This window comes from Alosa alosa, chromosome 16 (genome assembly GCF_017589495.1).
Source record: "Alosa alosa isolate M-15738 ecotype Scorff River chromosome 16, AALO_Geno_1.1, whole genome shotgun sequence".
NCBI lineage: Eukaryota > Metazoa > Chordata > Actinopteri > Clupeiformes > Clupeidae > Alosa > Alosa alosa.
In genome coordinates this window covers 26,515,647-26,542,085 of record NC_063204.1, presented here as the reverse complement: position 1 = coordinate 26,542,085, position 26,439 = coordinate 26,515,647, and the positions used below count along the sequence as shown (strand labels likewise).

General features: G+C 44.6%; 1 protein-coding gene across 1 annotated transcript in view; it reads right to left on the bottom strand.

Annotated features, from left to right (window-relative positions):
* jph1a (junctophilin 1a) overlaps positions 1–26,439 on the bottom strand; it is a 39,954-nt gene that overhangs the window by 6,000 nt on the left and 7,515 nt on the right. Inside the window, exon 4 of the mRNA XM_048266526.1 lies at positions 11,043–11,161. Within this exon, the coding sequence (XP_048122483.1) occupies positions 11,043–11,161 (119 nt within the window). The remainder of the gene's footprint in view (positions 1–11,042; positions 11,162–26,439) is intronic.

The window sequence follows — 26,439 nt, the reverse complement described above, 5'->3', positions numbered from 1 at the left end:
CTTTGAGAAGACAAAAAGACAGGGAGAGAGAGTGGGAGGGGGAGAGGGAGAGAGAGATGGGGAGAGAGAGAGAGGAGAGAGAGAGAGAAGAAAACACACATTTACACACCAACCAACATATCAAGCTGTCATGTTTGTGCAGGCAGTGACACGAGAGATTACAGACCCATCAGTGGGAGCCAAGACGTGTAATCCTTGCTTCTCACACGCTGTCCAAGAACGTAGATTAGTGGGACGCAAGCATGCTACTATTCCCACTGATGAGAGTCCAGACACGGGCGCCCTGCCGGCCTCTCGCGCTCCAGGCTTTAAGTAACCATACTAATGTGAGCAACTCCTCACCGGCATCCCAGTAATGTCACACAGGGCTCTGCTTGTTTCGGCCAAAGCTGTACAAACCCTCAGTCTTAAATTATGCAACTGTGGGGTGCAGCGACTTTGATCTTCCTGAGATATGTTTGCCCTTGAGTAGAAGCAATGAAATCGCCTGTGCTCAGTTAAGCAAAGTGCAATCATTAAAGGCGTTTAGAAGACTAAGCTATGGATTCGCTGCATGCTACCACAGAGACTGGGATAGAGCTGCTCGTTAATCTATCTCCTAAAGTGAACAGTTAATCAATATTTTAAAAAACGCATACACAGACACACAAACATGCACACACGCACACACACACACACACACACACACACACAAAGACACACATTTGCTCCTGAGATCATGCGTTTGAGAACTGAAAATAGATTTTATGATAGCAGATAGTGGCAGAAAATAAAACAGATCCATACCAAATGAAAATAACTTTTATGTTTAGTAAAATTAGAGATGCTCAGAGTTGTATAGGTACCTTCCTTTAATGCAACAGTACAACTTGTACATGTTAAAAACTGTCAAAGCGACCTTTGGCCTTCATAAACTCTAGACGTAACATGGCATTGACAAATCAAAGTCAATTAAATTATGCCTCTGCATTGCTGAACCAAATGCCATCCCCAAAATGTACAGTTGGGTACAAGCAATTGTGCATTGGCATAATGGGTTTTTATAAGAAGTCTGTCGGTTACTGATCACTTAATCCACAGAAATGTTACGGTGGACTCAACTTTATAATTTACTGATCACCAACAGCAGCTAGCCAATGCTAACTACAAAGAGGGTGAGCAAATCTACTGTTGACGGAGCTTATAGTCGAACATAGCTTCAGTCTACAACTTGATAAGAGGTCTTACATAAGGCTGGTTGTGTGTGTCTAAGTTGTACTACCCATGCATGACTCACACATTAGCGGAGGGTACCATAACATAACAAGGTTTGCAACAGTATCATTATTGCACACCTCAAAACATTACAGACACTTCACTGAGTGATATCTTCAGGGGCTTGTTCTTCTTTAACTTGGCGGCTTTGAGTAGGCTCCTACGTGTTTGTGTTTTAGAAATATTTAAATACAATGATCTTGTCACTGCTGGGCAGCATGTTAAAAACCCAAACCCATTTATCGCTAATATTTGAGAGTCTTCTGGAGCATTATATGCTTACCTAAATGGAATGCTTAACTGGAATGACTAATCAAACATAATAAGGTTGTGTTTCATACAAAAGTAGACTGGTTTATGTAATTGTAATGTAATATGGTTTGATAAATTGGACAGTCCTGACTTTCCCTTTTTTACAGTGTAGAGACAAGATCCTAAATAAAACCTGGATAGCATAAGAGATGATTAGTGAGGGTCAGTCCCTCCAACAGCAAGTCCACCGGGTTGTTTTCTTGTTGCATGTTGCATTTCAGATATTTGGCTCCTTATTGCATTATTCCTTTACATTTGAAATGTTCAACACTGCACTAATTTTGTTTTTTGTCAGAGCACAGGAAAGCACATAAAAAACAAAGTGCACATATCTAAAACATCCGAGGCTCTTTTAATGGCGCTGCAGAGTATGCATCTCATGTAGTGGTTGATGGCTGCCTGACTCCCCGTTGGGGCCAGCAGAACTAGCACCGCGAAACCACACAGATACATAACATAATGTCCCAGTGTTGGGGAGAGGAGGTAGAAGCAATATCTGTGGAGATAGTCACCACATTTCATGTGGAGTAAAGAGACATTGGGGGAGCTTGTGATTCACTTCCAGCTGTCAGAACCAGGGCATGGCTCATATGTCCCTGTGTTTGGTTATTAAGGCGCATTATTGTAAAGTGCGCCCTCTATCCCACTGGGGTTGGGGGTGGGCGGGCTTTTCATAAGAATACTGCTTTTGTTCCGGATGTGGGGGACAGCCTCGCAGAGGATAATCCCAGACCTGCTTTCTGGTTCAGTGGGCAGACAGGGGGCAGAGGGTGGCTGGGTGGGCAGTGGGGAGCTGGTATGATATATTGGCCCGTTTAAATCCTCCAGAGCATCTCACTGCTGCTGACCTTAATTTCACATGAAAGGCCGTAATGAGAGGGGTCCATCTGAAGTGAGGTATAGCGGGTCATGCATGGTGGTGCATGGGGTGGGCTGGAGTGATCTAAGGCAGAGGCCTAACAAACCATGGCACGTTATGAGACTTATAGCACATCTGTTACCTGTGGAGATGAGGCTGGTGTGCTGGTGTTGTCAAGGAGAGGCACGAGGCAGTCAAATCAAAGGGAGGTGGAGCGCAACCACCAATAGGACTCATATTACACATTCCTCCTGTCAATGTGCGGTGGCACGGTTGGTTGTGTATGGTTACAGTAACCAAAATGAAATTAATAGAACATAAAATGATAGGTCTTTATGATAAAAAATGTACCTCCAATGATAACTTAGACATCAGTATGTCATCTACATATATAATGAAAAAAATCAATCTGGACCACTGAGCTCTAACGTTTTGAATCTTTTAATCTGAAGCAACGACGCTAAACAGTGATGTCATCACTGGTCAGTAGCTTGTTGACAAGAATTTTTATTTCTCTATCACATGGAGATAAAAGTATAATTTGTTTGGCAACAATATCCAAATGCCTGTGTCACTTAGTCTGAAAACAGCTGTGTTGTTAAAGATGCAGTCCAGTTTTGGGAAAGGTTGATGCTATTTGATAACAGCCAAATCAACCACTCCCTTCATGCTGTTGAATGACTGTGCTGATTGGCTTGGATAGTTTGGTTCAAGCCACTATATTTGTTTTTTATTTGTTGTTTTTATTTGTTTTATGGCCATGTTAATGCAGGTATGAGTTTATTTTAGTGCAAAAACTAGAGGACCATAATGACCTATTTGTTGAATATGACAACAAGGTAAATGGGACTGGAATAGAATGCTGCACCTTTAAACATATATTTTGAAATAATGAATCAACTATATCAGAAAAATGTACAAAGTCAATGTTTTGTAACATGCAGTAATCTTTACATAAGAAGTACACTGAAATACATGGGTGCATTGTACCTCTGGCTACTTCAAACAAAGTGAGATGCAGACCTCCTTTGTGTCAACTCTTGAGCACATCTGATAAATATGCCTTATCATCTCAATTTGTACTTCCATTTACACTGTCACCCTTAAGCCATTCTATATGTTACACTCCTCCACCTCAGTGGTGATGCATGGCAGTTTTAGCTGACACAAACACAAGGGCAGATGGGACAAGAGCCGACCCTTTTGTTTGCTTGTATTACAGATTACACACGACTGGCGACACTTAAGTGGGCCGGGTGTGTGTGTGGGGTGGGGGCAAAAATCCGCCCAGCACACATAAACACACACACACACACACGCTTCTCATGCAGATTGGGCCACTGCCTCATTCATTGTCTTCCCTTTGCATTCATTTTGAATAGGCCTTCAGAGGGGAAAAAAACCCAAACAAAACCAATACAAAACAAAAAACAAATGAGAGACTGGCTCACATGCTGTGGCATGTGAGGCGAGGGCTTGGTAATGTATGAAGCTATTAATCTCCTTAAATGTGCCCTGTGACTGACATCAGCTGTCTAATACCCTCGTATGATACTGTATGTGATAGATAAAGCTCTGGGTTAAACAAATACATGTGGCTCACAGTCTAAACTAGACTCAGAACTGGACTGACTGTTATCGGTGTCATTCTGGACACTGCCACCAATAAAAATGCCCATCCTCTGGACTGGCTGTGACTCATGCCTTTGTTGAAATGAGACATCAATACCTCAAGGTGACCCCCAACTTACATATATCCCATACATCACTTGTTTGATATAGGCTTGAGTTTTTTTGTGAGACTTGTATATAAATGCTTGTGTGTACTGTATGTGTAAGGAAGTAACTGTGAGAGTGTGAGTGACTACTTTGGTTATGGTTACTTAGCATAGTTTTAACAGATTTTAACAGTGTCTGTGTCGGTAAGTTTTAGTAATGTACTTTAAGTATGTACAGTATGTTGTGGTACATGGAGATACTGTAAACGTCTTACCTTCTGTATGTACATGTAAGCCTGTGTTAGTAGTGTACTACACAGTAGTGTGCTTTCAGTGAAATTTGTGTAGGAACTCCCTATCCTTATATGTGTGTGTCTTCATGTGTGTATCTGGGTGTTTTTTTTCTATCCGTTTGTCTGTATATATGCAAGTGTGTGTGTGTGTGTGTGTGTGTGTGTGTGTGTGTGTGTGTATGTATATGCATGCGTGCGTGTGTGTGTCTCTCTGCAGATGGCCCCGGCTGAAGGAATGGACAGCTGCAGTGAGTCAGTCAGTCCATCCATCCAGGCCCCAGAGCTCAGCCACTGCAGCTTCTCAGCTCGGCCATCCCAGCTATGTCTCCAGGGCTGGCCCCGTAAGGACACATTGGGGCCAAATATAGCTTGATTAACATCTCTCTATAAACTTCATGCAGTGCGGTCATGGCCTGCCTTTCGCACTGGGGGGTAGACAGGAACACAAGCACACACACACACACACACACACATGCGGCCTCAGAAAGGTCAATGTCTACAAAGAAAAGAGATCTGGTCCAGATTTGATATCAGTTAGATGGCTGCTATAACACACCTCACACCAAATGAGGCTGAAGGCATAGACTGTAACTTTTTTGTCAAAAAACAAGACGATGTAACCTCAAGGGAAGCATCTCCCAGTATTACTGGTTATTTAACTTTTTATGCTTCTCTCCTTGAGCTCTTGTTATGTGTTGGTTCACATTTTGGGGGCTCCACCAATCTGGTCAAGAAATACATTGAAAACAAGTGAAAGAAGGAATCAAAATGCACGGGAGAAACATAAACAACTGTCAGGATCACACTCGCAACCAGTTCCTTAACCACCAACAATAATAGCTGACTGTACCTTTAGTAGTTGCTGTTGTCTTAAGCCTAGAGAAGGTAGGCTACGTCTGATCACTGTACAGATTACCTGAGCTAGGGGAAAATGGAGTCTTGTCCATTTTAGAATCAGCCTGTGTGTTTTATGTAATGCCTATGTGCCTGTTTGAATAGCGCACATCCCTTCACTGTGATAATCCGATGTAAAACTGAAACATCAATTACAGCGCAAGCAGCAGTGTTGTCTCTTTTTAAAGGGGGACATTTTGTTGCTCTTGGAAGAGGAACTGTAAGCTTCGCCAGGGCCAAGTCTTTGTAGTGGAGATTGTCGAGGGCCCGTTCAGATTATGTGGGAAAGTCTCCCAAGTTTATCTTCACACCGTAGAGCATTGGATTTCATACACTTGCATCATCATCTCCTTTGTAGACTAAAAGAGCTTCTCCTCAGAGTCTTTCACACTATAGCGGTCTTCCCTGGCTAAAGTAAAGACCCAGCAACTGACTGTAAAGCAACAGACTGGCTCTGATCAAATTTGTAATCATGCAAGAGGTTGACATCTTCGATAGGAAGATTTTAAATGTATACATTTAAAAATATTTTATAAGTACTTCACATCCATGGATGGTAGGCATTGTTGAAGGGTTTTTCCAGTCTATGTCTATCTGTATGGAATTTTTCACACAGCTAAAAATACCTTCTCTTTTTTCCCCAGACTCTATATTTAAGCATAGGAATGCTGTCTGATAGGAAGTGTTTACATTAAACAGAGGAGTTGCCAGAACATGACAAATGATTAAGGGCACACTTACTAGCCCTGTGTCCAGGGCATCTATATTCTTTCACAACACTACACTATATAGTGAATATATATATATAGAGTGGATGGTCTCTGAACACATGGTAGGATGCTTAATTCATAGATTTAGTAGGTTCTCATCTTGATTCATAGATGTATAATATCAGTTAAACACACAATCTAACATATTGCTATCTTAATGTATAGAAATGTATGAGAATGAATGAATATCACACAGCTACCATCGAACCAGTCTATTATAACCTCATTACACTCCGTGTAATCCCTGACACTGTGAAAGGGCCCCAGGTGTGTGTGTGTGTGTGCATGGTGTGTGCTAGGAAACATTACCGCCTGTTTTCCAAACCACAAACAACAAGCCGTCTGTCCTCTGGGTCTCTTGTTCATGTCCAGGGTGTCTGTCCAAAGGCCCCTCATTGTCTGTGTGTTACTCACCCTCTCTTCTGGCACCCCTTGGCAGTGAGCCACCGCAGACTCACACATGGGGCACAACTCAGCTGCGCTTCAGAGCACAGAGGCTAAATGCTGCTAGCGGTTAGCCTGCTGGCTAAGTACAGTACGTGCTCATACTGACTACTTTTTTTTTTCTTCGTCATCTTTTGCTAGCCTGTAAAAATGGTGTTGACTGACTCTCACAAGTAAACCAGCATCGGATAGTCGGCTTATATAGCCGTATAAACATTGCCATGATTACATTGTAGGAATGTAGTTGTGACAGACATACTTCCAGACATTCCTCTGGCTGATCTAGCAAATTTGAATAATAGTGCTAGCTTCAAAAGGGCTTGGTAGCCACTCTACAGCCCTGAGTCACTGGTGAAAACCATGGCTTCTGGTGGTTCCAGTCACAACAAAACCGAAGCAGGGGAATACCTGCCAGCTTCCTGTCTTCCTGAAGGCTTTGTTTGCGCACTTAGAGACTTTAACTGTAGCCATAGAAACAGAACTGTGCAGATCCGTTCAAACATTTATCTCTCCCCAGAAACACACCAGTCCTTTTCAGCATGGGAGAGGGGGAGGATGAAGGTGTATTCCAGTTAACAATATACAGGAAAGCAACCAGCTTAACACGAGTATCTTATTCAATATTTCAAGGAGATGCAGTTGAATATGTTGCTGAGATACATGTTTAAGCTCTGCATCATGACTTAAATTAATCAAACATAAATGTACAATAGTATCAGAATTGATTATGAAATAAATAGGTTATCATTCTGTTAAAGGAATCAAATGTCACTTTCATCTTGTAGATCTTGTCCACATTATTTGTGTGAGGTTTATTCTAGAGACTATTTAGTTTGCCTTGACTCCAAAGCAGACACAAAGGGAGTAAGGGCAAAGGTGCCATGACAGAGAGAGAGAGAGAGAGAGAGAGAGACAGGTGGAAGGGTGAGAGACAGATGGAGGGAGAGTGAGGTTTAACACATGGCAAACACCAACAGAACGAAAGCCAATTCAATAACTCGGCCAAATCATTTTGCTAGCTTAATATCATGAGCAAACATGGGTGGACCAGCAGTACACCACATAATAGCTTTGCTTCATGCCCGAGACACTCTGCCTATTGCCCATCTTTAGTAGTCATTGCCCCTCATTCAAATTAGGGCCTTGGGACTTCAGAGTGGCGTCATCCCCATCAGCCCCAGCTTGCATGACTCAGTCCAGTGACAAACCACAACCCTGCCATAGCAGGTGCTCTGGTGGTCAGACGGGCTTTGGTGCCAAGAGCCATGTGGCCCTGAGAGGCGATAAGGTGTTGTTGACGTGGCCCCCAGGGGCCCCCGCGGCCCTTATCTGAACATGAACGTGCGTGGCGTGAGCTGTATGCCTCTTTACTGGCATGGCTCACATTCCCTCTCCCGACCCTGCTGGTGATGTGACGCTACATGGCACTATGTGACGTGGGTTCAGGTTAGCGCCTTGGGTGTTATTAGGAGAGACCACTCAAGCAAGACTGAAGCTCAAACACACTTAAGCACGTTGAAAGCTCCCACACACTAACACACACACACACACTAACACACGACTGCATCTCACACACACTCACGCAGGTCTACTCACACATCTGCAGGCACATCTAACTCTCACACCTGCTCAGTAGTAGTTCAACAGTCTGCACTTCGTTGCTGTTTCCAGATTTCATTTTAGCTCCGCTTTGTTTTAGCTTACTAAGGTCTTCAGTAACACCTTACTTTAGTGTCCTGCTCACAGAGATTTGGGACTTCAGAGAAGATTCAAGTTCCTTAACTCCTTAACCATGAATTATATATATATATATATAAGTATAAGTATATATACTCTTTTGATCCCATGAGGGAAATTTGGTCTCTGCATTTATCCCAATCCATGAATTAGTGAAACACACTCAGAACACACAGTGAGGTGAAGCACACACTAATCCCGGCACAGTGAGCTGCCTGCAACAACAGCGGCGCTCGGGGAGCAGTGAGGGGTTAGGTGACTTGCTCAAGGGCACTTCAGCCGCTTCCTACTGGTTGGGGTTCGAACCGGCAACTCTCCGGTCACAAGTCTGAAGCGCTAACCAGTAGGCCACGGCTACTACGAATTGTAGGCAACAGAGTGTAAACAGATAGTTTGTTAATAATCTAATCTGTGGGTGGACTCTCCAAGTAAAGTATGACCAGTTCTTTTTGGTTTGAAAACATGTACTGTATACATGTACAGTATGAACTCTCCCTGACACTGTTATGATAAACATACAGTAGAAGATTCATAGTGTGCAGCATGCACTATGGCCATATACACTACTGAGACTTAAGGTGTATAAACGCAAACTTCTTCAAACTGATAATTCAGTGATACTATGTTATACAAAGGGCCCCTTTAGGCTTTGCATTAAAATTTACTTGACTTACATATGTTACGTATACTCTATCACTGCAACCATATGCCATATATCTACAGCTTGACATTGACTATGATGAAACGTTCTTGTGTTCCATGCTGAAGGTGGTTCTAGACTTTTAGTTTGTGTACAAAGCACCTGGAATGAACCTACTGTAGCTGGGCCGGTTCAGGTTTCTGAACTGGGCCAAACCCAAATCCCATTCCACTTCCATGTTATCCACCTTCCCGTTAGCTGTGCTATAAAAAGATGCCTTGCTTTGAGAGAACAGGTGTGATGTGATGATGTGAAACACTGCTTCAACGCTCTTCACCCTGTCTGAAGTTTACAAACATAACACTGACTTACAACCTGTGGCAATGGCAGAGAAGGCCAGGCTTTAACTCTAGTTTGCTGCCTTTGAGCAAGAAAGCTGCTAAGATTCTGAGTCAGGACCTCAGTCTAAAGTCCTTTAAATACTTTTTTCTATCAAAAGGAAGCGACTTACGGAATATTTAAAAAAAAAACAAGCATTACATTATTTGGACTGTAAATTATGTGGGATGTTCCCATTGCCAACCAACAAAGTTGCTAACAGGTTAGCAACTAACAGGTTAGCAACTATGGTTTTGGGAAACGCACCCCTGAATAGTAAACGGCTCTGAAACTAATTCACCCCTGACTTGGCATGAGTCCTGTGGGGGTCCAAGAGCAAATTAGGTAAAAAGCAGGGACAAATCTGCTCCAAAGCTGCCATATTACAAAGGTAAAGGTGATTGGCCTTTGAAGGTGAAACCCAGGCTGATCAATTGTCAGGTGGTGACAATTCCACAGCTCCACCTCACCTGCCAAATTATCCAGATCTTGTGCTATCTTATGCAGATCTTCCACTTAATTGTAAAGATCTTGTGTTGGAAAGATTTTATTGTTGTTTGGGTAGACATTGTGTTGTGCAGTGGGGTATACTACGAAGCACGTTAGACATATCTAGGCTATGTAGACATATCGAGGCTTGACAAAGCCTTGACTCAGGGGTATACGTTAAGTGATACTACGATTGCAGTTATGTGATATATTTGTCAAACTAGGCTTTCAGCTCAGATCTGTGCGTTCTCGGTGTTGGGATGACTTTGGCCAATGTCGTGTAGCGTGGAGCGCGACAAGACCGCCTCTATTTAAAACAATTACTTCGCATTCATGAGCGATAGCTTAATCTACACTGCGGTCATTTTTTGTGTCTAACCTTTAACATCAAATAAATCAATTGTCATCAGTTGTTGTATGGTATGCACGTCCATAGTGGGATATTTGCACGCACAGCACTATTAAAGTCCATTCGAGCTCCAAAATGTTAGTAGAGGCGGAGCTCCACCTGTAAGATATATGACAGAATCCTACACGTGAGATAACTTCGTTTTTAAGACAATTGATTGGTCAGTGTGCGGTAGATTACACGATTTGAGCTATCTTAGCACATAACCTCCTCCCGACCAGGTTTGGTTGACAGCATAAGATACCATGTTGATATAGCGACACTAAAACAGATCCACTTTCGTGTCACAGCATAGCCTGGCTTTGAGCGCAACATACCTCGCTAACCCACTAATCGAGATTCGTAGTACACCCCACAGGTCTTGTGTTGTGATGTGCAGGTCTTGTGTTGTGTTGTGCAGGTGTTGTGTTGTGCAGGACGTGTGTTGTGTTGTGCAGGTGTTGTGTTGTGTTGTGTTGTGTTGTGCAGGACTTGTGTTATGTTGTGCAGGTGTTGTGTTGTGCAAGTGTTGTGTTGCGATGTGCAGGTATTGTGTTGTGTTGTGCAGGACTTGTGTTGTGTTGTGCAGGTGTTGTGTTGTACAAGTGTTGTGTTGTGCAGGTCTTGTGTTGTGTTGTGCAGGTGTTGTGTTGTGCAGGTCTTGTGTTGTGTTGTGCAGGTGTTGTGTTGTGCAAGTGTTGTGTTTGTGCAGGACTTGTGTTGTGCTGTGCAGGTCTTGTGTTGTGCAGGTGTTGCGTTGTGTTGTGCAGGTGTTGTGTTGTGCAGGTCTTGTGTTGTGTTGTGCAGGACTTGTGTTGTGCTGTGCAGGTCTTGTGTTGTGTTGTGCAGGCTGTGCCTTAGGTTACCTGGCTGATGGAAGCTTGGGGAGAGCTCTCTGGCCACTGATCTGGCCAGGTCAGAGTCATGGAGGGCTGCCAGAGCTGCCTGGTCAGCTGCTTCACTCTTGGTTCGTGCATGAGTGGTCCTGTGGCGATGAGTGCCAACACACACACACACACACACACACACACACACACACACACACACAGACAGACAGACAGACAGATAGACAGACAGACAGACAAAAAAGAGAGAAAGAGAGAGAGAAAGGATTAGATAAGGAACATCTTGTCATATATATAGACATTTGACAGTGGCAACACATGAGATGCTTTACTCAAAACTTATTTTACTACAAAATGAATCATTATTCAGGAGGGGAGTAAAAAGCAATTCATTAAGCAACCAATTCCACTGGAGCTCCAAGCGGTTGTGTACACGCAGCCTTACAACACTGTCTACAGCTCTTTGAGTCACGTTAAAATGTCATTTTTGGGACATAGCTAATTTAGATACACCTATGGTGTGGGTGGTTGCGTTTCTTTAGGAGTCTGCTGTCTTGGTTTGTATAGAAATGGATATTAAGTGACACATACACGCAAGACGGCGGAAATACGGGACCGACGGTAATAGGGGGAGTTCCGATACATACATGTGGTCATAGTGACCTTGAACTTTGACCTCCAAAATCATATCAGTTCATCTTAGAGTCCAAGTAAATATTCATACCAAATTTGAAGAACATGCCTCAAGGGGTTTTTGAGACATCACATTCACGAGAATGGGCCATATGTATGTCGTCACAGTGACCTTGCACTTTGGCCTTCTATTGTAACATCTAATTAATTCCAATCCAGAGTTCAATTGGATATTCATACCAAATTTGAAGCACGTGCCTTGAGGTGTTCTTGATATGTCTCGTCCACGAGACAGGTTGACTAACAGACATCTGGACATACGTACATACGGACTCAAAAACATGCTGCCTCCAGCCATCATAAACACCGGTGTGGAGGCATAAAAATCCAATAATAGAGGGAACAAAGACATTTTTCCTTACTATAGATTATTTTACAGGCTGAGAAATCTGTGTAGTACAACTGCAAAAAAAAGTCTCATCTTTGTTCAGCAAGTGCTGATGCAGCACTTCACCAACTCAGCAAAAATATTACCCTTCTAAGACCAGAACTGCTGAATGTATTAGGCCAGCACTTTGCCAGCCAAGATATTGCCACCAGCCGTTAGGCAGTCAGTATGTCTGTACGTATTCAAATCCTCCACACAGAGCAGACACAAACAAGCAAAACGGAAAATAGATGACAAAGATTGTGCAACATGTGACATATGTTATATGGCCTGGTATCATCATCAGGCCAGCAGCGATATGCAGGCCTTGTCTGGAGGCTTTTGTTTTGTAACAATAATGGTTATGAATGCCTACATCTGCTGGTATCTAATACATGTTGGTTGTTCAGGGTGAATCATACGTTTGCCGTTTACTGGCCAATCATCTATGCTGGATGATTAATCAGTCTGTGCATGTGTGTGAATTCAAAGTTTCTGTTATTGTCATTTTATCATTCACTTGCATACAATCAATAATTAAATAAATGGTTCTCCTGGACAGTGTGATATTTTAATTGATAATTAAAATTGATCATTTAAAAAAATAAATCGAAATAAAATAAATCGCAAAAAACAAAAACGTGTATATAAGCTTGTATGTCTGTGTATACTGACCATCTGTGTTTTGTGCATATGCCACTTTTGAGCATGGTTTTTGAGTGAATGTGTGTATGCGCACGCGTGTGGGGTGTGTGTGTGTGTGTGTGTGAGTGTGTAGTAGTGCATTCCGAGTGCACACTCCTGTCCGCTGGGTCACGCTCGGTGTTGACCCCCGCCCTCCTGTCAAATCCAAATCCTGCTTTTCCAAATGGATGGGAAGGAGGGGATCCGCCAAAGCACTTAATCCAGTCTAGAGGCCGCAGCAGAGGGCCGACTCCCTCTCCACACGGCACTCACGCACACCCACCCAACAGCAGCAGTAGCAATTGCACATAGCATCACACAGCAACAGCTGCAGTAGCAATAGCACATAGCATCACACAGCAACAGCTGCAGTAGCAATAGCACATAGCATCACACAGCAACAGCTACAGTAGCAATAGCACATAGCATCACACAGCAACAGCTGCAGTAGCGCATAGCAGCACACATCACCGGCTGCATCCACTCACAGCAGCACACAGCTGCTAAGACAGGCAGCAGCTACCTGCTATAAGTATTATGCTAACTGCTTTAATAATCTTCAAATCTAAGGGTAAAATAAACACTATAAGGTGTGGGACAACTTGCTGTTTTTCAACTTTTACATTATTCACATAACTGAAATTGGGAAATAGAGTAAAATGTGAGCAGTGTTTTTAGTTTTCAGACAGGCTGAGTGGTTAAAGGTTTTGACACTATATCTTTCACACATGTGCTGACTGAAATGTGTTTAATATGTATGAAGAGCAGCATCAGCAGGAGATGGGGACACTATGGTGTCTAGCTTTGGGTTCACAGACACAACAGCCAGTGTCTATTTGCAGTTTACAGACAGGTAATTCTGAATCAGTTAACAATTTAACTACCCTGTAAAAGGTAAAGGGGAATACAAAACAACCCATGGTGTTACTGAATAGAGCCATCTCTCTTCTCTACAGCGCACACTATGATCAATCACTCATGACAAACTTTCACATTGGTAGAGAATCAGTGTTTGGCCAACACATCAACTACCAGACTGTGTCGATGAACAGTGTCATTCTCAGCGCTGAGGAAATCCAACATGGTCTTGTGTTATGTGACTTGGAGCTGAACAACAGAGTGAGAGTCAGCGGGAGCCATGTCGCTAGAGTTGCCGCTGACATAAGAGAAGGTGGCTTTACTAGGCACACAGGAACTGAGAGGGGTGACCTGGTTCACAAATCTCCTGCAAGCCAGCATAGACACACACACACACACACACACACACACACACACACACACACACACACACACACACACACATATATATATACACACACAATAATTTCCATCCCCCTCTTCCCAGAGAAAGAAAGAGAGATAGAGACAGAAAGAGAAAGAGAGAGAAATAAAGAAAGACAAGAGAGAGAGAGAGAGAGAGAGGCTCTCTGGGCTATGTGCCATGCATTACAGGGGAATGGGGGATTTTTATTCCTTTTTTGCCAGGCTTACTCCAGCTGAACTAATTACGCAACACAGCATCAAAAAGGACAAAATATAAATTCCATCAAACGGAGGAGATTAAAGCTTTCTCTTTCATTTCTCTGTGCTGCTACAGGAACTCACCCCAAAGAGCGACAGAGATGGGAAGAGAGGTAAAGGAGAAGAGAGAAGAGGAGTTGAAGAGTTGAAAATGACACGGGGGAAGAGTGGAGATGAGAGGAGCTGGTAGACAGAGTGGAGTGGAGCAGAGTGGAGAATATTAAGGGGACACTTTAGGAGAGGAACGACACAGTGATAAATAAGTAGGGTGAAGAACAAAGGAGGAACCAGCATGCAGGGAAGAAGAGAGGAAGAGGACTGGGCAAGAGAGAAAACGAGAGGAGAAGAGAGAATGTATGAGGCTAGCAGTAGAAAGGAGAGAATGATAGAAGATTGTGGAAAAGAGGAGTAGTGAGAGGAATGGCGAGGGGAGGAGAGGCAAGGCACCGGCCGGGTGAGCTGAAGTAAGAAGATGAGTGGAGAGGAGGAGTGGTGGAGAAAAGAGAGACGAGGGGGAAAGGATAAAAGCTGGACACAGCGCAGAGGAGAAAAACACCACTGAGTGTCCAGCTGGTATGCATATCAGCCTGGGCAAAGCTTAACACAGAAATATCCTCTTCAGCTTTTTTTTTTCTATCTTCCACGGGCTGCCTGTTTTTAGCTGAGGCCGTTGGCCTCTGCCACTGTCGCAGGCAGACTGATGGATGTCGGCTTTTATCGCTCCTTCAGAGGCCTCGGACGGATGGACACAGAGCCCGGCCTGTTTCGGTTCGGGGATGCTTGGCAGGGCAGGAAGGGGGGGGGGGCATGGGGTGTGGGGCTTAGGGGTGGATTAAAGATGTATGACTGGCCATATGCTCAGGGAGAGCCCGGTTTGGGACGGACCCGAAATTAGACTTCGCTAGGGATGAAATGAAACATTGCCACGGACAGAATAAGACATGGCCAGGGAATACACGCCATGCTGGCGCGCACGAAGAGGAGATCCTGACAGCACTAATGGCCACTGATCAGTCACTCTATTAAACACATCCATTCGTGCACACACACACACACACACACACACACACACACACACACACACACACAGAAGCTGCCAAACATGCACACCAAACACAAACACACACACACAGACACACACAAGCACACACACAAAGTCACTGTAAAATAGGACACACACACTTATGCTAAACCAAAGGGTCTTTTTTCTGTTTCCAAAGGCATCTGGTGGAATTTGCGGGCTACAGTGTATGACCACTAGCAGGGCAGGAAGTGATGTAAGTTTTTCCGAGCACCCAGATGGGATGCCTTTGAGCCTGGGTCGCCTCCAGGGCGAGGGCGGCAGGAAGTCGGCGAGGAGACCACGGCGTCAGGTGTAGGGTCTACGTGCCAGTCCCTTCAAAGAGCTTCTGCTATTTCACACCTTACTCGCACACGCTTTGTGAAAGAGCTGGAGCCTCTGTCGACAAATCTGCAGCCGTTCAGTCATGCAGTGCAGTCACTTGTCAAGCGATGCCATTCACTCCTGTGCTTTTTTCCCACGACAGGTGAGGCGGCTCATTAGACAGCCAACACTGAGGCCAAACCCAAACTCATGTCTCTCTTTGAGTCAGTGTGGACTGGAGACAATGATGTCAGTTGGAATGTGAGGTAACTACGTCTGCCAGAGTCAGAGGAAAGTGAGTTGAACTTAACTATGCCATTCCTCTGTCTGTAACTTGTGAGGTAACATTGTATGTAACCTGTACGGAATCTCAGCCTGTAACTCGTAAGGAAACTCAGTCTGTAGATTGTGAGATGATGAAGTCCTCAGAGTCTGTGAAATATGAGGTCATTTAGTCTGAACAGTAAGAATATGAGGATAGTGAGGTAATTAAGAGTTACAGCTAGGCTACACTGGGTGTGCAATTTAACCTCACCGTTCGTAGGGCATAAAAATAGTTTTAGAAAATAGCCAGTTCCATTAATTTTATTGGAAGCTAATTGTTGAAGCATACGCTCCATGAAAGGAATGCTTCAGTTATGTGTCTGGCCTAGCCTACCAGTGAAAGTCTGTTAACTCTACCAGAGTGCATGAAAATGTTAGACAGAGCAGCTCTTCATGTCATTACGTGGTGGAGAAAACACTGTGCACCCAGTCTCTTCAACACTCTTTTCCCCTCCTTGGAGACTGCATGAATCCTCTGTCTTTTTTGCACTCCGTCACCATCTCTTTCTCTCATCTTGTTCTCTCTCTCTGCCAAAATAGACTTTAGAGTATTTAAAACCATAGTAGTATGTCTGCTTACTGTCCTGTCCAGTACTGTCCAGTACCCCCCCCCCCCCCCCCCCCATCTTACTGACTTCTTAAATTTCGAACCCCCCAACCCCACCCCCCCCCCCCGGGCTCCACCTGTCCCAGCACGCACTTGCAGACACGCAGACCCAGGGCCAGAACGGGGCCAGCGCTGGGACCAGCAGGAGGCTGGAATGCACACCGGTTTCTTTGCATGCCAGATCGAATACCAAAGTCAGATGTGCCCCCCCCCCATCAACCACCCCAAGCGTTTTGAGCCCTGTCCACTCACCCCATCTCAGTTCCATCCACAAGCCATACAGGAGGACCCCCCCCCTTTGCCAAACACACACCCTACTGGGTCTCCCCTCCCCAAAATTCTCACCAAAAAAGGGGGAAGAAGGTGTCAAATTTAAAAGGTGAGGGTTATAAGAATCTGAACAGCACAATGTACGGACATAAATCTGCTTCCCAATTAGGGGTAAAACTCAATCCCCATAACACTCTATCCCCATGCAGAATGTGGAGGACATCCTGCTGCCCGCTTCAGCATGGGGAAAATGTGTATGTGACTCAAATACATGGGCTGTGAACGTGGGCGACAGCTTGCGTATGTCCAGTAGAGTGGTTTGGTCTCGACGCCTCAGTAGTTCAGTTGACGAGAGCTGACACTGGTGAGAGCGCAGGGGACCAAGTGACTGGAAGAGGACACTGGGCTACTAATTTGATAACAGGAACAGTCATCCTAAATCATCAAGACGTCTGTTTCCAACAACCCAATTGACATGAAGGTTGTCATGGCTCTCTAGGCATCAAGGAGGCCACAAATGATGTAACAGTGATACTGTAAGTCATTATTCGGATCTATATCTGGAACACACACACACAAACACACACACACACACACACACACACACACACACACACACACACACACACACACACAGGGTCTACAATCCAAAGGGATGATCTCAATCCTCAGTAATTGCTTACAGGGTTTTATGTGGCACAACACATAACAAAATTCTACACAATTAGCACGACCGCTGCACTCTTCTCTCCCCGTGCTCAGACTGCGGTTGGGTTTCAGGCCCGTGCTCATTCAGGATTACTTAAGCATGACTAACACCATTACTGACTAGCGAAAAACCCAACACCAACCAAATTATGCCCCAATTATTTATGCGGCGGATGACAAGGACTTATTCATTTACAAATGAATGTCACTGCGCATTGATTTAGCCTACCAGCCTGTGGGAGGTAGAATGCCTGTCACAAACCCAGCCCAGCACTCGGAATGCCTCTCAGGGTGGCAGCTGGACTTGAAAGCTGAACGAACTGAATTCTGGTTGACCTCTGCGTATGAAAAGGGCCCTTTGAGCTCCCGTAACGTTGAGCGATGAGCGCCTCTGTGGAGAAGTGCGCTGGAGACGAGGGGGCCGGCCGCACGAGGAACTGGACCGAGGCCAGGCTACCTTAACGGCTCCCGCAGCTTTTCATAGGTAATGAATAGACCTGGCAGGCAGCAGAACAAAGGGAGTGGAGGTAAAACTGGGTGAACAATGAAGCTGTGGCCAGCGCGCTTCTACATCAAGCCTCAGGGGGCCTCAGCAAAGACCTTTTTAAGTCACTGAAGAATGCAGTCAGCATTTTTTCTGAGTTATTGTCTATCTATTTTCCAAGCACAGAACAAGGACTGTTCCTGATGACCAAGAGACTTACGATAATTGTCCAAGTCTCTTGTATTATAATAATTACAATAACTTATATAGTGAGGCTCCTATGTAGACGAGTGGGACTCTGGAATGAATCCAGATCATGCATACTCAAAATAGCAAATGCTAATAAGTTAGATATTAGTGAAGGCTTTCAAACAGTTTTCTGGGTTCACTGCATGCATTTGTGACCACATGGGTAAGGAGGTAGTTGGATGGATTTTGAGGAAAGGGTTGCAATTTTAATCAAACAATTTGGAAAATTTAAGCAAAAATGTAATATGTTTAAAAACTACTTTGTTGAATTAGAATGCAAAACAGGTCAGGCCAATGTCTGCTCCAGAATTGGTTTTTCAGTGGTGGTCAGCAGACATCACCATGTTGCAGGACATGAAGGAGGCAATTTAGTGACAATACATTTCGTCTACTGCAGTTTTGTCTATGAAGCTTCGTTTTTTTTTTACTAGTGGACAGTGCTACAACAGATCTTCTGAATAGGTCACACAGAGGAAACAAACTCAATGGAGTTACAGCAGCCTAAAGCCCCCTTGACATGGGCAGATGCTTCATTCTGAGAACTGTTGTGAAAATCGGCATGTATTAGTCTAAATGGAAAATACCCAGAGCAGTGACATTTACCACGGATTAAAGACATAATCCCTGCTGACGTACTCATGCTGGACACAGTCATGGACCCTTTCCTTAAAAGAGCCATGGTACCTACCTGACCACTCTCTTTGGGGGCAAGTGTGTGTGTGTGTGTGTGTGTGTGTGTGTTTAAGTCTCATATTGGTTGTGTGTGTGTGTGTTTGTGTGTATATATGGTTCTGTGTATATATGTATCTATGAGACAAAGAAAAAGAAAAACATTTCAACACTGCAAAAAAAAACCTTCACTATTGCAATGATGTCAATGTAATAGTTGACAAATGTGCCAAATCAAACCAAATTCAGGTTTACTATCAGCACGCACTTATGAGAGTATGAGAGGGTTTGTTTCAGGGGAAAGCTGACTTAGCATTCTGCGTAGTGCTCCATTTGAGCTAAATATTCGCTGACGATACGAAAGCCATCGAGGGATCGCAATCGAGGCAAGTGCTGGGGCCTCTTTCTCTCTCTCTCCCTCCTACCAACCCAGATCTGACAGGGGATGCATTGCGTTTTGTCAACACCAGACATTCTGACTGAAAGGACCAGACAGCTGAGCACAGTTTAAAATAAGATGTTGAGACCGGCCAAGTCTAACCGTCGTGTTGAGGAACCCACTGAATCTGCAGAACCCTCAGGAAGAGCAGGCTAACTCTGCGCTAGATCCACACAGGGGTCTCTCTGAATCCCTCTCGAGTCAACTGCTTGCTACCCATGACGGTGGCTGACTCTAAGACACATCTGAGCGGTTGTGAGCCAGATCAGAGGCAGTCAAACGGCCAAAGACAGAGGTGACTAACCTGGCTTCAGGAAGTATAAGTCCAACGAGACATTAGTTCTAACCATTCACAAAACCAGCTGATTCCACCTTGCACAACTCTTCAGCAAGATAGATAAGCTAATTAGTGAAATCATAGGTAGAGCCCATATATGGTAGGACTTTTACTTTCTGAACCTGGGCTTTCCCATCTCTGGTTGGGGGTCCATTTATGCAATATGGCCATAATCTCATCATCATTCTTTACCAATACCAGGCTGTGGAGAGGCATTGAAAATGTGAAAATATTAAAGGGGTTGTTCAGGGTTTTGGACATAGGACCTCATTTCCAAGTAAGCAAGTGTGATATTTATCAGTGGAGACCGTTTTCAACACGTTTTATCCAGTCCTTCTAATTGCAGAGTTCGCAGGTGCTAGGCTAGCACAAGTCAACGGTATGTGTTAGCCTGCCACTAAAAACAGTCTTACCCACTCCAAAGTACACCCGAGGCAAATAAATTATAACGCCAGACTATCGATGTAAATGTCTGTTGATAGTTTTATTTCTAACATTATTCTATCCTTGCATTTCAACGATCGCATTACATTTTGAGGGACTAGTTTCTTAGCAGCGGCGGAATTATACTTGCTCCGGTTAGTAGTACTACGCCGAAAAGTAAACAGTAAAGCGCACTCCAATGGGGATACCTAGTAGCAAAGAGTATAGAAGTAACTTCTATACTCTTTGCTAGTAGTAGCCTTGGTAATATCAGTCCGCCGCTGAGTTACTTTAATGAATACTACCAACTTCATGGAACAAAGTATAACTAGCGATGCAAGGGTAGTTGTATTTCTTACACTATTCTATCAACACAGACATTTACATCGATTGTCTGGAATTTGCCTCGGGTGTACTTTGGAGTGGGTAAGACTGTTTTTAGTGGCAGGCTAACACATACCGTTGACTTGCGCTAGCCTAGCACCTGCGAACTCTACAATTAGAAGGACTGGATGAAACGTGTTGAAAAAGGTCTCCACTGATAAATATCACACTTGCTTACTTGGAAATGAGGTCCTATGTCCAAAATCCTGAACCACATACTGCCTTTATTGACACTTTGATCTAGTTGTTATGTTTTTCATTACTTTATAACTGAATGTCTGTAACAACTGTAAACATAGACCACAGGGATATTTGTCAGTGCACAAGAAAAGGAAGTTAAAAGGTTATGAGCCACTGTGCTGCATAGTGTATAATGTTCACTAGTCTCAATGTTTAGTCTCAGAAAGGAATGTCCAGCTGCACGTTTATGGGCAAATCATATGGGAAATAGGGAATGTCTCATGACTACATCCTGTCTGTCTATATCTGTGTGTGTGTGTGTATCTGTGTGTTTGTGAGTGTGTGTGTATCTGTGTGTTTGTGTGTGTGTGTGTGTGTGTGTGTGTGTGTGCTTCTGTGTGTCAGAGAGTGTAAGTAAAGTAAATGAGCTCTCTGCCTCTCTGCTCCGCCTCCACTAATGTGGAAAACCGGAGCAAGGATGACAAGCTGACTGGAGCCGTCGTCATGACAACCATCCACCACTCGAGCAGGCAGGCAGGTCGAATGCATCATCTGGTGCGTGTAGACCAGGGGGTCCCGCATACACACAAACATGCACACGCACAAATGTGTCTACATACACACGGAGAAATAATCATACACACACACACACACACATGCACACTTTGTGTACACACGCCACCAGGAAGTAGACCTATCAGGTACTATAACCCAAATGTGCCTTACTTCCCACACAGCCCACACACACACACACACACACACGCACACACAGACTCCTATGTGTTATCACAAACACACTAAGCATGTATAAACGCACAAATGCACTCGCACACATTGAAACAGGCACTCACATAGTTCCACACACAGACAGATCTTCCAGCGGAGCTGGATGTCTTTTGCGCTCCATTAAACCGCTGTGCTCGACATCCGGCTGGAGGAAAGGTCACATCGCCTGGCAACAGATCGCCATGGCTTCAGCAGTGGTTTTAATGAGGGTGAGAGTAACTCAGCCCTCGCCCCATCCCACTGCACTCAAACACACACACACACACACACACTGGGACACACAATACTATTGGCCTCTGTCGAGCCTTGTGAATGTGCAAGGATAACAAATCCATATGCTTTCACGATCACATATCCATAATTCCATGTGTGGCTGCCTCAGAGAATACAGCCGCTTTTGTCTACAACAAAACAAAAACTTAACTTCAGTGATGTGGTAAATTAAAATACAGATTCTACAGAGAAATTATACAGCATTCATTTCCAGTTGAACAATAATGATCCTCCCTAGGCAAGAGAAGAATTCAGCCATCTTTTCCTGAATCATCTCTCACTCCCACCTTCTCTCTCTATTGCTCTCCCTCCCTCCCTCCCTCTCTGTCTCTCCCTCTCTCTTTTCTCTCCTCTCTTACACCCTCCACCCTCCCCCTTTGTGATTTGAATGTAAAATGAGCCCCCAGCAAGGTATTAACACATAATCATAGAGACGTGCCTTACACTCCTACACTGGGGGTGGCACGGGGTGACCCCATCCATTCTTCCAATGGAGCTGGAGAACGTTTTAGATTTACAGGACTGCCCCACGCCTCGCTGGAGGGGATAAATGAATGATGGTTTGCGGATTTAAGTCCCCTCTCCCGCTCGCGGCCGTCACCTTGGGTTGGCTTATTAATGTGGCTCATCTGAATGTAGGCACACTCGTCTGACCCAGTGGCCCTGTAATTGGGCACGGAAATGGGATTACAGGGCCTGATGAGATAGAGTGAGAATGATGAAAGAGAGAGAGAGATGGGAGGGAGGGAGGGAGAGTGAGACGGAGAGAAAGAGAGAGAGAGAGAGAGATGGGAGGGAGGGAGTGTGAGACAGGGAGAGAAAGAGAGAGAGAGAGAGGTAGAGAGGGGCTTAGAATCAGAGGGATAAAAAATGATCACATTTTTCTCTCATTATTTTAAAAAGACGGTTTAGCTGACTCGCTTTACACATACAGTAACAGCGCCCCCCCCCCCCCCCCCCCCACCCACACATGCACAAAGCAGCCAGTGGCAATGTGAAATTAAAACAGTTACTGCCTCCCACCACTGTTCTGTGCCAAGCTGCTTTTAGCGGCTGATGCCTATTTAAAAGGAAAGGGTCAAGGCCATGGTACATGTCAACACAAACTCCTGAACACATCGGCTATTTTGGCTTTACTGCACTTAATGGTTGTTTGGAGTCGCATGCAACGTTTTCTCTCTCGGTCATTCAACACAAGTCACTCTTATAGTCGCTCAACGCTGTAATGTTATTAAGGCTTTGGGAGTCTTCAGGCTGAGTAATGGCCAAACAAGATAAATCTTCCAATATCCTCCATCTCTGACTCCCTGTCAAGCTTTTCTTGTCTTTCCCCCTCTCTTTTTTAGCTCTGTTTTTTGCTTTCTCTTCCCATCTCTCACCCTCCCTCCCTCTCTCTCTTCCTTCTATCTTTTTCTCTGTGACTCTCATTCCTCTTTTTCCCTTCCTCTCCTCCCCCCATCTTCCTCCATATGCGTCTTATGTTTATTTTCCTCTCCCCAACTCTCTCACTCCCCCTCTCTCTCTGTCTGTCTCTCTCTCTTCCTCTCCCTCATTCCTCCAACTGGACACCCTGTATTCAGACCGTCTGTCTCCCGGCCTGTCCCTTCTACCCCCCTGGCCCTGGCCACCCTGTGCACCCCCTGGCCTGTCCCACCAGCCGTCCAGCATCTGACCACTCCACATTAGCTCATCTGGCCACAAATCTCCCAGGCGCCACCACGTGCCACAGCATCGTCGCCTGCTCTGGCCGGCGGCCCCATCCCATTCGCTCCTCACCACTCCGCGGCCTGGTCCTGCACACAACTCATTTAACACACAAGCAGAGACGCGCACAAACACACACACCCATACGCTGCTTGTCAAATGCTACATCAGAAAGCATTCAGAGAGTGTATGTGCGCTGCAACAATTAGCTTCCACTCCACTGTAGCCACTTCCAATCAATGGAAGTGGCTACAGCAGACGTGATAGCGTTACGTACATTTAAAAAAAAAAATTAGACCGGATTTCTAAAACTATTTTTATGCTCCACGAACAGAGCGGTTCACTTGCGCACCCAGTGTACTGTAGCCTGGCTGTCAGCGACAACATTGAACAAATTAAACATGTGCCCTGTACTCCACGAATAAACAATACGAGGAAGGCCACAAAGAACTCATGCATGCATACAAAGGACATGTATGTCCAGACTCCGTAGTACTAGTAGACAGAGGCCTATGAGAATATCAACACAAGGCAACTGCCAGTAGCTAAATTCATTGCATAATATGCTGATTATTAATTGAGAGTGAACGAACAAAAATATCTAGACATCTTGACAATACAATTAGATCATAAGTAAAAAGAAACTATAACTTGCCATTGTTAGTTCATTGCTATAAAAAATGAATTAATCCATCATAAATTGCTGTTGACAGAACATGAAACTCACATATATTACACACATTGCCTCACAATAACAGGTGCCTGGATACATTAAACATCAAAACAAAGCTTGGGAGAACAGCCCTGTGGTTTAAAACCATTATCAAGTGCACACAATGCCATGACATCAGCACACAGGTGAGTGTGACACACTACAGTGACTTTGTAGATGGTGACACACACACACACACACACACACACACACACACACACACACACACACACACACACACAAACATCCACACACATGGCCAGATGACCTAATCAACCTACCCTCACAACAAACACACATACACCCATAGAGTAAACATTTAAAAACCTATGCAATAAAATAATACTATGGGCAGTATCTGCCCACCCTAGGCTGGGCTACCTGCAATACTACAGAGAGAGAGAGAGAGAGAGAGGAGAGAGAGAGGAGAGAGAGAGAACGCGAAAAAGATCATGTTGTGTGTCTGATCCGGTTCAAGTGAAGTTTGATGTTTGGTTTGGCAGGACAGGCGTGTGAGGAGCTGGCAGTGACTGGATACAGCATGGGCATGGGTGCAGCAGCAGGAGGAGAACACAACGACTCTCCTTATCTCTCAACACCCCCCCCCCCACACACACACACACACTCACACTCTTCTTTCTCTCTCCCTACCCCTAACTGTGCCTCTTTTTCTCTCTCTCCCTGACAAGCTCTCTCACACCACTCTCTCCCTATTATTTTTTATTTATCATTATTTATTATTACCTAGACACCAGGGTTGTGCAAAATTCGAATTGCAATTCTGCTTCCAGTTTGCCTCAATTGAAATGCAAGTGAAATTCAAGAATTGAATTGGAATTTAAGAGCCAGTTTCAATTCAATTCTGGAATTTTGCACAAGCCTGCTAGACACACCTTCACACACACACACACACACACAAAAACAAACACAAACACACTAACTCACACACAAACTTATCCCTTACCCTCCTCCTCTCTCTCTCTCTCTCTCTCTCTCTCTCTCCCTCTCCCCCTCCCTCCCTCACTACGTCCCATGTTGGCATGTGGTGATGGCCTACTACAGTGTCTGCCTGCCTGTTGGGAGTTGTATATTCCTGTCTGCTGCTGATAAGATGAGACCCTCCTTGCCTTATTTAGTCAGTGCTGCACACACTGCTGACACACCACCACTGAATGTAAAGGACCCACACGCAGACACACACTCCGTGCGGATGGTGGTAGATATGTGTGTGTGTGTGTGTGTGTGTGTGTGTGTGGGGGTATACAAAGTTTCACTCTATGAGTCATTCACACTCATTCACACACACACACACACACTCACACACACACACACACACACACACACACACACACACAAAAAGACACACACACACACAGTATACCAAGAGAACTACCGAATATACAGCCCTACATTGCACCTTACATTAAACAGTCCTAGGGTCAGTCATCAAAAGCAACCCAAAGTTTTTTAGCATAGGTCATTACTAGTGTAATGAAAGACAAGACTGTAGCATTAAGGAGTTTTTCAGTTCAGCTACTTCATCTAAAATAATGTTAACCATGTTCTGTTGTGGTCAGTGTCATGGTAACCTGTTCACCTGCTGTGGGTCCTCCTCACCTGCTCTCTCTCTCATGTTTGCATTCAGACAAGATGTGAAGTTATCTCTAATCAGTAACACCCCTGACCAAACAACTGACCTCATTCCAAACCATGACGGAAATAAGTAAACAGACCTTTCAGTAAAAGCCAAAAAGTAAACACTGTGAAAGCCAAACACAAAACATGTCCTACCGAACCACAAACAAGCAAAAACAAAACCTGTCTTTCACAGTCAGAGAGGTCTGGTTTAGCAGGGTAGGAAGAAAAGACTGTAACACTGAACATGCTGGGAGCCATCATTCACTCAATCACACACTTACTCACACATACACACACACACACACACTCACAGCTCTCCCTCCCTCAGCCCTCCTGTCCTGACGTGAACCTCTGATAAGGTTACCGCGGCACTAAATACATCACCTTTCCCTTTCAGAGCACGGCTGGCTCCCGAGCGCGCTGGTAAAACGCTCACCGAAAGGCCTTCTGCAGCACATTCTGAGCCCAGAGGCCAAGGCTAGCCGGCAGGGGAGCTATATTTATGACTGCGCTGGGCGAGGGGTGCTGAGGGGTGGGGAGGTCGGGGGGTTGAGGGTGTTGTTGCCTGGCTATCTGAATGAC